The following is a 17176-nucleotide window of genomic DNA, read 5'->3' as shown; positions in this document are numbered from 1 at the left end:
GGGCGGAGCGCGGATGTCGGGCTATACACTGTGAGATTTCTCTCACAGTGTATGCCGGCGACCTCTGCGGCTGGCAGCCGGCCAGATAAAATGTCTGTCGGTCTGACAGACGTTTTATCTGGCAGTGTATGCCCTGCATTACAGATATATCTGCGGATCAAGTGATCAGCAGATTTATTTGCAGATGATGGTTGTTCATACACACTGACCAACCATCATCTGTCTTCTGGCCGAGGATCCCGCCTACTTGGGGGCGTGTCGCACCCCCTCCCTGCGGCCTCCGCTGCAAGTGTACGGGCGGTCAGCATGATGCCCCAATATATCTGCCAGTGTGTACCCAGCTTTAGATAATGCTTGTGTTGCCTGATTACTTAGGCAAAACAAAATACTGCATGCTAATAAAAATACTACACAGCCGTACGGTTTGTTATCGCATTGAGAGAAAATCAACCATTTTCTTTAAAATGCATCTTTGCTCCTTCTAAATTATTATTAGTTTTACATTGCTCTGACATTTTAACGGACTTAAAATATTTTACTTAGACTGTTACAATACTGTTATTGCTGTAAAATATGTGCCCATAACCAGCAGTACAGCAATGTGTCCTGCTTATTACACAGTTTTAGCAGTTTCATTAGTGTTTTATTGGCCATTGTAATCTGATTAGTAATTGTGTGACTAACGGCATTAAGATTCAATGTTGCCTTGGTTGTGAAGGAAAGGTGTTCTGTGTATGACCGTGGTAGAGAACACTACATGCTGTGTCCATGGTAAATGGCTTCAAACAAACTGATTTCCAGCCCCTGGCAGTTTCTGCTGAGAACCTTGAGGTGTTTAGTGTGTTCTGTTTCCCTACTAAACCTACTAAACACAGGTGCATGACCCCGGAACAGGCCCATATATCAGAGAGTGACAGCAAATACAGATATAGATGATTCCTGGCTACCTTAGTTGTGCAACATATGTACACCTGGCAGACAGAGAGGGAATTGGCACTTGCAATAGGAATCGGGGGGAGCCCTGGTGCTTGGTGCAGGGTGCACCTTTTATTTTGATCCCATTTTCCCTAGGAACAGGAGGACATTATTGCAGAGGGACCCTATCCTATCATGTTTAAGACTCTCATAATCTAGTGCTCATAGTGGCTTTTCTTAGAGGGTTTCCACACTGTTTGCAGGGCATTGAGACATAAGGTGGACCTGAGTGATACTGTGGGGTGTGGCCAAATCAAGGAGGTGTGGCCATGTGCCCTCTAGAAAATCAATGAAAGATATTATGTGCTCCACCTCTTGAACAGCTAGCCCGGGCCCCTCTAACAAGCCCGTGCGTGGATTGGTAATTAATTACCCCCCCCTGCTTGACGTCCCTGATTGTTTGTATAGTGTACCCCCTATTTTGCGGCTACCAGCCTAGGCTGTGTGCCATACATGCCTACTCTCCCGGAAGTCATGGAAGGCTCCTGATTTTTCAGGTAACCCCCCGCACCCACTGTAGAGTAGGCACTTCTCCCGCATTCCTGCCCACTTCCTAGTGAAGTGAGCAGAATGGGGAGAATTTTCAAGAAGATCGAGTAGGGGGCGTGGCTTAATGACGCCATTCTATAAGAATAGGGTCATTTGGCCCCACCCCCTATTTAAATATGTGCTATTTACGGCAAATTACCACAAAGGATGGGGCATAATGAAGTGACCATCAGGCCCCACCTCCATCACCGCCCATCAAAATTAAAAGTAGGCAAGTATGTTGTGCGCACTAGCGCAGGTTACCCTTTGAGGGTGAAGCCTACTGTACATGAATACACTAGTCATCATCATCAGTATGGTGATAGGCGTCTCAAAGCATCATGAAACGACCTATAGCTATACGGAAAAGCGCTTATTTACATCTCTATGCTGTGCAGTTTGATATATAGCACCAGGTACGCTGGGATTTTGCATAAGCTTTTCTGCCAGGAAAATTAGCTAATTTTGCAGCCAACCCTGCATCGACCCACTAGTATTCAATTTACACGAATCACTGCATGCCGTCAGCTGTATAAATGCGGTGTGAGTCAGTGATGTGCGGTGAGGTGAGGCAGAGCCTTTCCTGTCATACTTAGGTATACCCCATAGTTTTAACTATAATAATTATAAGAACAATTTAAGAAATTATTATAAATATCTTCTTTGTATTATTCTAAACATTTTTATAGTCAAAACTCTGCAGTAAAAAGTGTATGACAGGTGAGGCACTGCCTCCCCTGTATACCTTTTCTGCACATCCCTTATCAAAACACACCAAATTTCAAGCACTATATACTGCTGCATCTGTGTATAACGCCCACATGAACCCTCGGGTTCATATAGGTATCTGTAAATCTGGCTCTGATATTAGCCAGTGCCTCCCCAGCCATTTACCTCACCGCACGTCACTGGGTGAGTGTTTTTGAATTTTGGCTGCATACAAATTCACATCAGGCCCTAAGAGCGGAAAGACAGCTTTAATATCCAACAATCTGACACTGTTAAAGATGTAAGCACAAGAAAAGTTTTTACCTTATAATCATTGTTATAATAGTGAAAATAACACTTGCTATTAGGTTTCATTAAAATAATAACGGAACTTGGCCGGATCTGTTTTCCCATGAAATGGGCATTTTAGGGCAGGAACTGGGTGGTGACAATGCATTATGGGTGTGTAGCTTGAGTTCCGTGCGTACAGGGAAAGGAAGCCTGTTTCTGGTGCAAACGCTGATACTTATGATCACAGTTGCGCCGGATGGCGTAAAAGCAGTAGGCGGCGCGGCTTTCTGCTTGCAGATGCACAGATTCTTACATTAGCTGTATGGAATCTCGTATTAGCACAAGGTAGCAAATCTAGCTTCTGAGACTAGCCGGCAGTGGCGTAACTAGGGAGGGTCGAGCAGGGCTCTTGACCTGGGCCATCGGACCAGGACACTGGTGGTCAGTGTAGTGCGGACCGCGCGGAGCGCAGTCCACACTAAACAGTAACAAACACAAGCGGTGTGTTTCTTTTAGCAGACAGACTCTCATCGGCTGCTGCGCCCACTATCGGAGCCGGGCTGGAGCTCACTCATGAGCTCCATCTTCCGGCTCCCGCAGTGGGTGATGGGAGAGACGTCATGACGTCTTTCCCATAATGCAGAACAGTGGCGGCCGAAGGAGCAGGAGCGGGGATTCAGGTAAGTGGTTTTTCTTTTTTTTTACGTGTGTCTTTGTCTGGCACTGCTGGGGGAGGTCTACTACTAGTGGCACTGCATAAGGGGAATTACTGGGGGCACTGTATAAGTGGTACTACTGGGGGCACTGTATAAGGGGCACTACTGGGGGCACTGTATAAGGGTGCATTACTGGGGGCACTGCTGGGGGGGTCTACTACTAGTGGCACTGTATAAGGGGAATTACTGGGGGCACTGTATAAGTGGTACTACTGGGGGCACTGTATAAGAGGAACTACTGGGGGCACTGTATAAGGGTGCATTACTGGGGGCACTGTAAAAGGGGCAATACTGGGGGCATTGTATAAGGGTGCATTACTGGGGCACTGTATAAGGGGCACTACTACAGGGGGCACTGCACAAGGGGCATTGCTGCTGGTGACAATGCATAAGGGGTAGTACTACAGTGGGCATAGCAAGAGGAGCACTACTACTTGGGGCATTAAGGTGAAAGGAATGTTCCCAGAGTGACAAGAAACGGTGGTGTGTCATGTTGCCATGCCCCCATTTTCAAGTGGCCATGTCCCTTGTGCAATGTGACAACACCCACTTTTTCGGCACACGTCTTTGGCGGGCGCACCTACTTGGGGGGGTCACTCCATTTTTTACCTTGACCCGGGCTCCTAATACCCTAGTTACGCCACTGCTGGCCGGCAAATAAAGGCACTTTGTGCGCGACTCAAAATCAGTCCCTTAATGTGGCTGTTGGTGGTCCAGACAGTATACACGGCAGAGTCTGTTACCCAGGGCCGATTAAGGCTTGTGGGGGCCCTGGGGCAACTAAGCTGTGGGGCCCCCACCAAGCCACACGGAGCCTACCCTCCCTCCCCCGCCACACCGAGCCTACTACCCCTACCCCCACCCTCCCTGATGACTTACCTTCTGGCTCTGTGTTGTGAATGCAGCAGCACAGTTAGCGCTGCTGCATAGAGCGCAGAGTGGGACCTGAAGCCCGACATCAGTGATCAGCGTCGCAGATAGAATGTGTCACGTGATGCTGATGAGGGGACTCGGGAGCCGCTCTGCGCTCTATGCATTCAGCCCGATGCATCGCATGCTGTTGTGAATGGTAAACGATGCATCTTACAAGATGATTCGTTTACCTATTTAACAGCATGACGGATCGCAGATCTTATGGTTTTTCCATAAGATCTACGATGCCGACGGGGACGCGCATTGCCATCGTACAGCATGCCAAACCACACACGATATGCACGATTGATCGGTGCGATCGATTGAAATCGTGCACATCGTATAAAAAAATCTTACAGTGTATGGCCGGCCTAACACATATACAGTATACACACATAAACACATACATACACACTAACACATATACAGTATACACACACATAACCACATACACACACTAACACGTATATACACATACATAGACATATACACTAACAAATACACAGTATACACAGACATACACACACTAACACATACACAGTATACACACACATACACATACATACACATGTACACTAACACATACACAGTATACACCCACTAACACATTCTGTATATACAATAACACGTACACATATACACATACATACACATATATAAACAATTAAACAGTACATATACACACTTACTTTTTATACAGCTGCTGCTCACATCCTTAGGTTCAGCCCCTCACGCCGTAATGCCACAATTCGTGGCTCATTTAGGGGTGGGCTTGCCGTATTGTCTCCGCCCCTTCGGTGCCGGTAGTAGAAGGGAGAATTGGTCAGTCAGGGGGAGTTTCTAGCTACCCAGAAACCCCCCCCTGCGTACTCTAGAGGTGGGACCCCCTTTGTGTGTGGGGGCCCCAGGACAACCACCCCTGTCGCCCCCCCTTAATCCGGCCCTACTGTTACCCATAGCATAATAGTAATAATAATAAAATAATAATAATAATAATAATAATAATAATACCATTACTGAATCTCAAAAGTGTCATCTTATACTGGCAGAGATATATACCTAATGTATTTATTGAAAGCTACTTGTTTGAAAGTGTAAAAAGTAATTAGCAGACGACTCATTCTCTCTGTGTATGTTTGGAGCTGAGCCTGCATTGACAGACATCAGAATAGCAGCCTACTAACTTGGTAGCCAAGCCCTGTACATAACTAGAATGCAATCCAAGCAACGTAGCTGCTGTTTGATCCGTGGTGTCATAGCTAAATGGAACAATTACAATTGTGGAATTAAACTAATGAGTTTTACAAGAGTTACTAAGTGGATGTGTGTAAACTAATCATTGCGATTTCCCCCATTTAGGGCTCGTACTACCTATGAAATAATACCCCTTTTCCACTGCTGCAATAACTCGGGTTATTGCCGGGTCTACCTGGGTCACGGCTCAGTGGAAAAGGGTCCCTGAAAAATAACCCAGGTCAAGTGACTCGGGAATCCAACCCAGGTAGCTACCAGGGTCAGACCCAGGATGGACCCGGGTAATGGTGCAGTGTAAAACGGCGCAAAACCGGTTATCCGACCTGGGTCATGCCTAAAATGAGCTGATTGGTGGTTGTGGAGCAGTCACCTCCCACTTTTTATGACCTCACAAGTTTAGCAGGTCAGACCCGAATTCAGTGTGAACTGGGCTGACCTGGGAATAACCCAGATCGAAGGTGCAGTGTAAACGGGGTCTAACCTGGGTTAGAACCATGTCTGAAAATCCAGGTCGGACCCGGGTTTTTGCTGGAAAAGACGTATCAGTATCATTTTGGCTACTGCGGTTTGTATAAGTACTAAATTAGTTACTGAAGCCTGTAATAAATGACCCGCTAGTGCATGCAGCCACATTCCGTATGACTGATGGACTAGAACTGAAATACGCTGCATTTCTGGTCCGTTAAGTGCTCAAAAAAGTATCAATGTGAACCGACAGTGCATTTAGGAGTCAACAATCGCTATTGAAACTGTATCTACTGTATAACCAGTATCCTATCTGTATTTGTTATTTATTAAGTTTTTTATATATCGCACACATATTACGCAGCAATGTACATTGAATAGTCCGTGCCCCAGTGAAGTTTAAACTCTACATTCCCTATCAAATACACACTAGAGTGGAAATTCAATTACGTGTGAGTTTGCAAAAGGTGATAAATTCGCACACTATGCCGTATAATTCGCACACCGCCTTCATACGCGCACCGAGATACGCACAATTCAATTAGAATAGACAATTTGCACTACTCACAGCGAGAGTGTGCAAATTTTGTCCAAAATGCGAACAGGGAAAATAGCCTATAAAAGTGGGGAGACCTTCCTGGACCCATCAAAAGTGGCAACTTCGTTAGCAGAATCATATAGAAAACTGTAAGTGGACATATGGAAACTACTGCACACTTTTAAAAGGAGTCAAATGGCTGATTTGTAAATTTTTTTAAAAAAAGTAAAATAATATAAAAAGCTGTAGAATTACATTTAATCACAAAGGAATGAAACGGAAAATGCAAAAAAAATAAAATATATAAAAAAGATGCTTTTGGGAAAATTTGAGGTAACTTTTAACAAAAAATTTAAAAAAAAATGCTAAACAGCAATTATTGATTGCTGAAATAAATACTTTCATTAAATTTGGGGTGCATTATTTAGCTAAAAAGCTTATTTGGGGTTATTGGCAACCATTCATTTTTTCTCTCACCCCAACAAATTACATGTAATTATTGGCCCAAATAAGCTAATTGAAAAATTCTAAATGCCTAATTAGTCATTGGGGAGGATCCAAGGGGTTCTGAAGCAAGTCCTGCCATTTTTACCTTACAATAAAGATTTCCCCTACCTTTTCCCCTGCTCAGGGGGGTGCAAATGGCAACGGGTGAATTTACTTTGAAATAGAAATGCGTGGTTCATATTGTATAGTAAATGGAATGTGAATGTGAATTTGCCTTCACCTGGCGGGACCGAACTCGCACCTTATTGAATTTTCCCCTAGGATTATTATTTTTTTTTTTTTGTGAGAAGACAATTAGCCTACCAGTATGGCTTTGCAATATGGGGCCACGAGCTAACCACTGCGCCACTGTGCTTTAAAGGTTTTCTATTACCAATCTATAAAGCTGTATATACAGAACTTAATCTAGGGTCTAGTCTAGTACCTGCATTTAAAAATTGGACACTCCATTATCCCCCATGCATTCACTTGATATGAACAGTAAATAGGATAACCAGCAGTGCAGAGAGGTTAATTGGTCTTTGGAGAAAATATTCTTTAACACCGTAATCTTACACGCTTTAACTAGTAAGTAAAACACGTAGTAAAAAGAAAAATCGTGTTAAAATTATAATTTTTGTCACCACTGAATAAGGGGCCAAAAAGCTGAAGTCTTATAAATAGCGCATGTTATTCTTCAACATTATTAGTTTGAATTATTTTGTATAATTAGATAAATAATAACTTTCTCCTAGGCAGTTCTATGTAGTCGAAAATAAATCCGTTACATCTTTCTTGTTGTATGACGATATCTTCATGCAACACCCGTATATTGCCTTATTGCTACCACCTCACACCCAACAATAACCAGAATGCACAAACTGTATAAATCCCAGGTCGCGTACCTCTAGTTTCTACACTCGATAGAAGATATCCAAACAGCTACAGTACATATATATGGGGAGATTCACTGAGGAAATGCTATCTCACAAAATCAAGCTATATATATATTTTTTTATTCAAACCAAAGCGTCTGTTGATGTTTAATCAGAAGCGGACGAGCGTTCCACAGACAGCAGGCTGCCTCTTATATGGCGGGGGGAGAAACAATCACTCTGCAGAGCTACATGATCAATGTGTCTATGACAATACATCTAGTGGCAAAATGAATATCAGAGTACAGAGTTCAGAGACAGCTCTGATATATAACAGCTCTGATATAGAAAGCTCTACACGGGAGGAATCTATTGTGCTTAGTAGCCAGCACTTTCTACCAAAGTATAGGACTATCTCTACAGGAATACTGACCGATTATACAGTATATCTACAACAATACTGACCCATTATATATCTACAGGAATACTGACCCATTATACAGTATATCTACAGGAATACTGACCCATTATATATCTACAGGAATACTGACCCATTATATATCTACAGCAATACTGACCCATCATATGTCTACTACAATACTGACCCATTATAGGTCTACAGGTATACTGACCCATTATATGTCTACAGGAATACTGACCCATTATATATCTACAGCAATACTGACCCATTATATGTCTACAGGAATACTGACCCATTATATATCTACATCAATACTGACCCATTATATATCTACAGCAATACTGACCCATTATATGTCTACAGGAATACTGACCCATTATATGTCTACTACAATACTGACCCATTATATGTCTACTACAATACTGACCCATTATAGGTCTACAGGAATACTGACCCATTATACAGTATATCTACAGGAATACTGACCCATTATATATCTACAGGAATACTGACCCATTATATATCTACAGCAATACTGACCCATCATATGTCTACTACAATACTGACCCATTATAGGTTTACAGGTATACTGACCCATTATATGTCTACAGGAATACTGACCCATTATATATCTACAGCAATACTGACCCATTATATGTCTACAGGAATACTGACCCATTATATATCTACATCAATACTGACCCATTATATATCTACAGTAATACTGACCCATTATATGTCTACAGGAATACTGACCCATTATATGTCTACTACAATACTGACCCATTATATGTCTACTACAATACTGACCCATTATAGGTCTACAGGAATACTGACCCATCATATGTCTACAGGAATACTGACCCATTAAATATCTACAGCAATACTGACCCATTATATGTCTACAGGAATACTGACCCATCATATGTCTACAGGAATACTGACCCATTATATGTCTACAGGAATACTGACCCATTAAATATCTACAGCAATACTGATCGATTATATGTCTACAGGAAAAATGACCCATTATATGTCTACAGGAATACTGACCCATTACATGTCTACAGCAATACTGACCCATTATAGGTCTACAGGAATACTGACCCATTATATGTTTACAGGAATACTGACCCATTACATGTCTACAGCAATACTGACCCATTATATGTCTACAGGAATACTGACCCATTACATGACTACAGGAATACTGACCCATTACATGTCTAGAGGAACACTGACCCATTATATGTCTACAGCAATACTGACCTATTACATATATCTACACAGCAATACTGACCTATTACATAAATCTACAGAGCAATACTGACCCATTACATGTCTACAGGAAAACTGACCCATTACATGTCTACAGGAAAACTGACCCATTACATGTCTAGAGGAATACTGACCCATTACATTTCTAGAGGAACACACTGACCCATTACATGTCTAGAGGAACACACTGACCCGTTACATGTCTAGAGGAATACTGACCCATTATATGTCTAGAGGAACACACTGACCCATTATATGTCTAGAGGAACACTGACCCATTATATATCTAGAGGAACACTGACCCATTATATGTCTACAGGAATACTGACCCATTATATATCTAGAGGAACACTGACCCATTATATGTCTAGAGGAACACTGACCCATTATATATCTAGAGGAACACACTGACCCATTATATGTCTAGAGGAACACTGACCCATTATATATCTAGAGGAACACTGACCCATTATATGTCTAGAGGAACACTGACCCATTATATGTCTACAGGAATACTGACCCATTATATAGCATTAGGGAAATTCAACATTAATATAGACAAAGGAATACTGATCCATTATATAACTACAGGACGGACGGACAGATGTCGGACCACTCAGGCTAATGCAGGGTACACACTTGTGCAACCGGCAATTGCGCCGATGTCCAGGGATACCACTGCATCGATTAATTAATCACTTGTTCCATCCTTCAATAACATTCATGGCGTCGCATGCAATATCTTGAGGTTCGATGTGCTGCACATTAAACCTGAAGATGTTCCATGCGACCGCGGGAATGCGAATAGCGTGCGTACTCACTGCACAATATGCACGATTTTTCGTTCCCATTTGGCCAATCACAACGGCATCGCTCCAGTGTGTACCCTACTTAGAGCCGTCCTACAATCCATCTTAATGAAGGTTTATGTTTATCTTTATTAGAAGCACTTCCTAATCTCAGCAAAATAATGAATCATTCCATCCTCTACACGACAAATTAGGTAACAGAAAATGTATGCAAATATACTATATATGTCAACATCGGTAAATTAGTCATCCGTCAGTGTAAACCAAGTGTAATGATGTTCTTCACAGTAATAGAAAACACACACACGACACTGTGTAGTTCACAAGCAGAGATAAAAGTGGATTAGTCACAGAACCACACACAGTAAGCTTCCAGTTGAGGGATTGGTAAATGAATAAGCATACTTAGGGCTATTTCACACACACCGCTTTTGTCTGTCCGGCAAAAAAACGTAGTTTTTTACCGTTGTTAAATTGCCGTGGAAGTTACAATACATTAGGGCTTCCACACAGCCATGATAACCACTGACGAGGACGGCTGTGGTCCACAGTTTCAGTATTAAAGATTGAAAAGAGATTTTTTTACACAAGGCAAAAACAACAAACACGGCACAAAACCGTTGTGTGTGAAAGGGACTGATCCACAGGGAAAAAAACAGAGGCCGTCACAACACCCTCCACGCCAAGAAACGGCATTAGACAAGACAGCGCGCAGGACCGCAAACCCTGAACGGGTCCTGGGCATGTGCAGATTCCCGATAAACCTGATTCAGTGTGCACTGCTGACTCAGGCCTATAGTGCAAAGAACTGTGATATCACCCAAAGGCAACCAATCAGATACATGGTTGCTGACTTTCTGGCTGCCCCTTCCGGGAGGGAGCAGCCAGATCAGCAGGGCAAGGGGGCGTGGTCGGCACAAGGGGGTGTGGCTGGACAGATGACAGTCATTTGTGGGAGGTGTGGAGGCGGGGGCCACGTGATTGCGTCATTTTGGCCCCGCCCCTGCTACACAATGCCGACATTACAGGCATTGCGAAGCAGGGGGCGGGGCCAAAATGAAGCGATTCAGAGTAATCGCGTAACCGCCCCCCCTGCGGGGGTTTCACAGGTAATTGCGGTGGGGATGGGCGGCCGCCGTGAGGTTTGCCTTCCTTTCCAGGGGGCGGGGAGAGGCACCCGATTTTCGGGAGGCCCCCAGCCGAATTGGGAGGGTGGGCAAGTATGATTAGATATGTGCTTGTAACAGTCACAGTAATGAAAGCTAATATGTAATTGGTTGCTAAGGGTATTCTTTAAGTTCACAGTATATCAAAATAGGACATATTATAATATTACGATAAGGTTTTGTTCCTGATTGACCCCAATTATTTTCTCTCTTTGAATAACCTGGGCTGATAATAAAAAAATGAATGTCAATTAATTAATTCTAAAATATGGCAATGGGAAAATATATAAGAAGCGCTGCATTATCACATTGGCTGGTTACTGTCATGTAGTCAGTCACTAGCGGAAGCTCCCCACCCCACTTATGTACTTATGACAGTACAGGCTTTAAATGTAATTAAACAAATTGGCTTGTGGCTAATTCAGACACCATAAACCAGTTCATGAAGTTATTAGTTCAGCCTAATAGTTGTCTTGGAAAAGCATTTGTGATTTCAATCATGCAGGATGCCAGGGAACATTACTGATACCCCTTTTCCACCTAAATTCCGGGTCTGACCCGGAGTTGGAACAAAGTTCCTATCCGGATCAGACCCGGAAATTTTGCCGGCGCTGACTCGGGATATTCCCGAGTCAGCGCCGCTCACACCGCAGTCGGGTCTGCAAGCGCCACTGAAGCCGGACCAATCGGCCGGCTAGCAGCGCACTCCAGGTCTTCGTGACCCGGAGTGCGCTGTTCCCATAGCAGGGTTTCACGGGCTACGCCCGTGTTAAACCCTGCTAGTTACCTGGGTTGGATTGCCGGGTCACTCGACCCGGCGATCCAACCCTCTGCCCTTTTACACCAGGGAGCTGCCCGGGTTAACCCTTCAAAAACCCGGGTTTTAGCTCCGGTGTAATAGGGGTATGACAGTAACTCATATCACACTTAGGGGGTCTATTTACTAAGCAGTGCTAGGAGAAGTGAAAAGTGAAGAGTGAAAAGTGATAAGGTACCAGCCAATCAGCTCCCAACTGCCATCACACAGGCTGTGTTTGAAAAATGACAGTTGGGAGCTGATTGGCTGGCCCCTTATCACTTTTCACCCTGTCTCCTAACACTGCTTAGTAAATAGACCCCTTAAGGTGCCCATACTGTATATAAAGAAATTTTGCAAACAATACACCTGATTTATGATTGATGTATTCTCCACTTACAGTGTTTTGTATGCTTAACAAAGTCTAATGACATTCCATCAAAATTAGCACTGGCAACACTTGTTTGGGATGGAAAAGAAAGCTCAGTATTGTACAGCACATGTTGGTATGAGAAACTCGTGTGTCATTGCGATCATGGACTTATCTATATTGGATGCAGGGTTTGCGTTTCACACAGGCCCCTAGGGGAGCCCCCCACAACACACCATACACCCATACATTAGACTTACGGGTCATTCCATGTCAAGTAGACCAGGGGTCCCCATATGTCCATCTCCAATTGTGATAGTTGCGCCTACCCCAAACTTTGAGGGCCATAGTTTTGCTACTATTGCATAATGTGAAGTAGTTTTCCCAAAGTTAGTCTGACATATATGAAAACCTTCATGTAAAATTTTATCAAAACTGGAGATGGAGTTGGGGACGATCTTCAAAATGGAGAGGAATGACCCTTTCCTCTCGGGAGTCCAGTGCTGCAGAAACCACAGGAAAAATGGCAGCTCGCTATTTCCTCAAATGTTTGTGCATGCGCAGTAGAGAAATCACCAGGAACATGGCACTGGTACCTTGGCAAACTCATATTGCTGTACAAGAAAGCGGCGTTTAAGTGTAAATGTACTGTCCGATTTAGAGTTGTCAAAGGGGCATAGCCTAACTCTGCTGTGATCTGCAGTGTTCAAATAATGCTATCTAGCACTTTCCATGTAGTAAACGAATACTGGGCAGCTTGGTTTTTATACTGAAATTGACAATTAAGGGGGAGATGTATCAAATCTTGAAAGAGATAAAGTGGAGAAGTTGCTCATAGCTACCAATCAGCTTCTGTCATTTTTTAGCACAGCCTGTAACATGACAGTTAGAAGCTGGTTGGTACTTTGTCTCTCTCCAAGGGGAGGAATTCAATTGAGCCTGATGCTAAATATCCCCGGGAGAGAGCACCCGGAGCTATTCAATTCAGAGCGCTGTTCACTTTGTCGGGAAACTGTTAAGTCAGAGAATGCCGGTTCTTGCGACTTAACCTGGGTGTTTAGTCGCAAGAACTGGCATTCTCCAAACAAAGTGCCGGCCGCGAGGCTGTTGGCGCTGCGTTAAACCGGCAAACAGTTGTGTGGCCACCACTTTAGACTAATTTCTACTCGCACTCTCAGGGTTTAAACACACACACACACACACATTGTAAAAACGAAACACATACGAGTATACTTGTGTGTATAGCACTCGCACACTGACATACATACACAGATTCATACATACATATGATATGCATACGTGTACCTAACCCGCCAGAGGAGAGGAGGAGACTCGCCACCAGACGATGTGAGGAGCTACTGCGGCTGGGCATGCACGTCTGCACGCTAGATCCAAGTTGGAGAAAGCAGGGGTCGGTCAGTTATCAGTGTTACTATACACGTGGACATAGAGGGGGAATATAAACCTATGGCGAGCGAAGCGAGCCTCTGTGCCCAAAGCATGGAGAGCGATGCGAGCCCGCGAGGTGCCACTTATGGCCCCTTGTTCTGAACCTTGTTTCTCCTCCTGTTGTCCCGAGTCACGTGGTTGTGACGTCAGAGGTCCTATGAAGCATATCCTTCTAGACCTAACCCTATCTGTAAGCAATGCAGAGAACTCTGGCGATCAGGCTCACGGACGATCGCAGGAAGTGCAGTGATGGTGACAAGTGTCCCCCCCCCCCTGCGTGCACCACTGATCTGGAAACAGACGTAGGCACAATTCTGCACATCCCATAATTCCATTGACACTCCCTGAATGAACTTTGCCTATAAGCGAATTCCCGGTTACCACCCAGGTACGTCCCCTCAGCTGCATCAACCATGCATGCCTACGCTCAGCTCTGGAGCGCGCATAGGGCTCGATTCAGACCCGCTCACTAGATACGTACGCTCGCTAGATGCGTATGCAAATTCGGCTAACTAATAGCAAGGCAGGTGATCACACAGCAAGGCATAAGCACGCCCACTATGTCTTGGTGTGCGATCGCTGTGTATGCAAACGCCCACAAGCCTGTCTTAAGATGCCCACTTCTAAACGTCATCTACAGGTAGTGTATGCAACCATCGGTACAACGGGTACCATCAGAAGCGAACGCAGCGCTTGTGGTTGACTATACCCTTCCCGCAAGCACTGCGATCACTTCAGTGTAAAATTCAGCCAGGTGACGTGTACTATGACACTGCATCTTAATTGTGCATGCCTCTGAAACGGCGTTGAGACGCTCAGGCACGCCTGCGTTCACACCTCCACTCCCCCGTTTTCAAAGACCAACCTGTCACCATCCACAAACGGCTTCTCCTGTCACTCACTTAGCTGGGCTGTCTATGCGCAGCGAGCGAACGATTCCCGATCGCTCGGACTGGTTCACTCACTGCGATGCGTACAATGCAAACATCGGCCGTCTGCCTGCGAACGCTTCCTAGCGAGCTGGTGTGAATCAGGCCCACAGTGTCAAAACATGCAAGATATGTCCACAATACTGACTTACATTAACTCTGCTCCAGCCACTTTATTGCCAATACATGCTAATAAACACATTTCATTAGAACCAAGTCTTCAAACTGAGTAATTATTTGAAAATATATAACCGTTTTTGGCTGTATTGTCCAGTAATATCTTTTTTTTACATGAAATGGAAAACAAGCAAAAGGTTTTTAAAACATTGAAAAAACAAAGAAATATCTGAGGCTGTATTGCATCATACAAGACCCTTGTAAGCAAGTTTGGGAAGATTGGCAGGATACCTGCAGGCTGGAGCATTCTAATGAATGCAGTCCTATATTCTCCTTACAAGACACAATCTATATAAACACCTGTATAACAGAATGCTGTAATATCGCTTATATTAATTACAACAATCAGAGAATGAATCCTGTAATACTGTCACCAGCAGATGTACTGTAGCACTATCAGCAAACACACAAAGTACTGTACAGTATAAGGGGAATTTCCCAGCTTGTGCTGGGTAGATACGCAGTATAACAATCAGGTATAACAGAATCCAACATCATACAATATGTAAGTACATTTCTATTAAACACAAATAATAGATAATAAAAGAACAAATCCTATTTATGTTATCATTTTTGGAGATTGCAAATACATCATTTACACTTAAGGACCTGGTTCAGAAATCACCTTGTGTTTAATTAGTGATGTAGGATACATGATATAGGATACATGAATGTCTTGTGACAGGTTTGGGTTAATTAACAATCAGTGCACTAATGCCTGTGTACAGGGTATGGAATTCTTCCTTTCCACCAGACCTAAAGGCTATAAAATGCATTTATTGGCAGAATACAGTAGATAATAGAGCAGGTGGATAAAGATCAGTTCTGAACTGCTATGTGACATATTAGTCCAATATACACATATAACCAATGCAGCATCTGACAGACAAGACACCACAATGATGACAATAGGTGGCTGTATGCTTTCTCCTTTATGTTCCTGCATGCTGCCTGTCACCAGACTACCTGCTATGCACACTGCATGGCACAACCATTTAACCCATGCAATGCCAAAGGTGGTAGCACATGCCCAGATTCTGGCAATTTAATACCAGCTATGTGCAATACAGCAGCACAGGTGGATGGTGCAGTATGGCACTGCCCACCAGCTATGGCACTGGCAGCAGGGTGCACCCCCTTGACCCCCCCCTTACCTTGCACTGGGTGCTGCAGGGCTGAAATCAGGGCCACCAGGAGCAAGACTGCCCAACTGATCCATCTGGTTCCTAGTGGTGGTCTTCTGGTCCCAGTCCACACCTGTGCCACCATGAATGGGACAACCGGAGGCCACTTCTCAGGGGGAGACATCAGTGGGGCTTAAGTAGGTACCCGAAATGCATGAGAAGCAATCACCCCTGGGGTCACATGAACTGTCATTGGTGCATCCAGCAGAGCGGTCCCTGGCTGGTGAGGTGCTACGTGCTCATGTTGCCTTAGGTGCTGGCTCTGGTGGCAGGGTGACCCAGGTAGACCTGTTTTGGCCAGCTGGAGGTGTGGTCATCCAACCTTTCTGTTGCTCTGGGGATGCAACTGTTATTGCAGCTTGGAAACGTCTTTTCATTGAGAAAGAGATCACGTAGCAGCAGCAGCAGCAGCTGAAAAGCGCATTCACAGCAGCCAGCTCTGGCAGGGTTATGGGGACCTCTGCTGGTCAGACTGTGGAACAGCAGGACTAGGACCTGAGACACACGGATTGCACCTGCTGGCACTTACTGGGCAGCTGGGGAATGAGAATGGGCCACTACTATATACCAGCTAGCGCCTCCTGGGGCATGATCTCCGCAGGGCCTTCTGAGATTGTCTCCATCCAGTGGTGGATGTATAATATTAAGTGAGGAATAGAAATCATCTGTATCATTTGTGCTATTAACAACAATATGTATTTATTAATTTATTTATATAGCGCACAAATATACTGCAGTGCTTTATAGACAATATTTGAGTCAAGTCAGCCCCACCAATGTAGCTTACAATCTACGGATCTGATTCAGAGATGGACAGAATTCCAGAACCTCACATAAGGGGCTGTGCAA

At 44.2% G+C, this 17176-nt stretch overlaps 1 protein-coding gene across 2 annotated transcripts in view; it reads right to left on the bottom strand.

The window, feature by feature from the left end:
* Window positions 1-16648, bottom strand: part of KIAA1549L (KIAA1549 like) — a 248584-nt gene extending 231936 nt beyond the window's left edge. For both annotated transcript variants that reach the window (XM_088470490.1, XM_088470491.1), the window contains exon 1: window positions 16298-16648. In XM_088470490.1, coding sequence (XP_088326616.1) covers window positions 16298-16451 — 154 coding nt within the window. In that variant the 5' untranslated portion in view covers window positions 16452-16648. The remainder of the gene's footprint in view (window positions 1-16297) is intronic.
* Window positions 16649-17176: the final 528 nt, after the last annotated feature.

The sequence above is a fragment of the Taudactylus pleione genome, unplaced genomic scaffold (genome assembly GCF_031769625.1).
Source record: "Taudactylus pleione unplaced genomic scaffold, aTauple2 ptg000100l, whole genome shotgun sequence".
NCBI lineage: Eukaryota > Metazoa > Chordata > Amphibia > Anura > Myobatrachidae > Taudactylus > Taudactylus pleione.
This window is presented reverse-complemented; position numbering and strand designations above follow the sequence as displayed.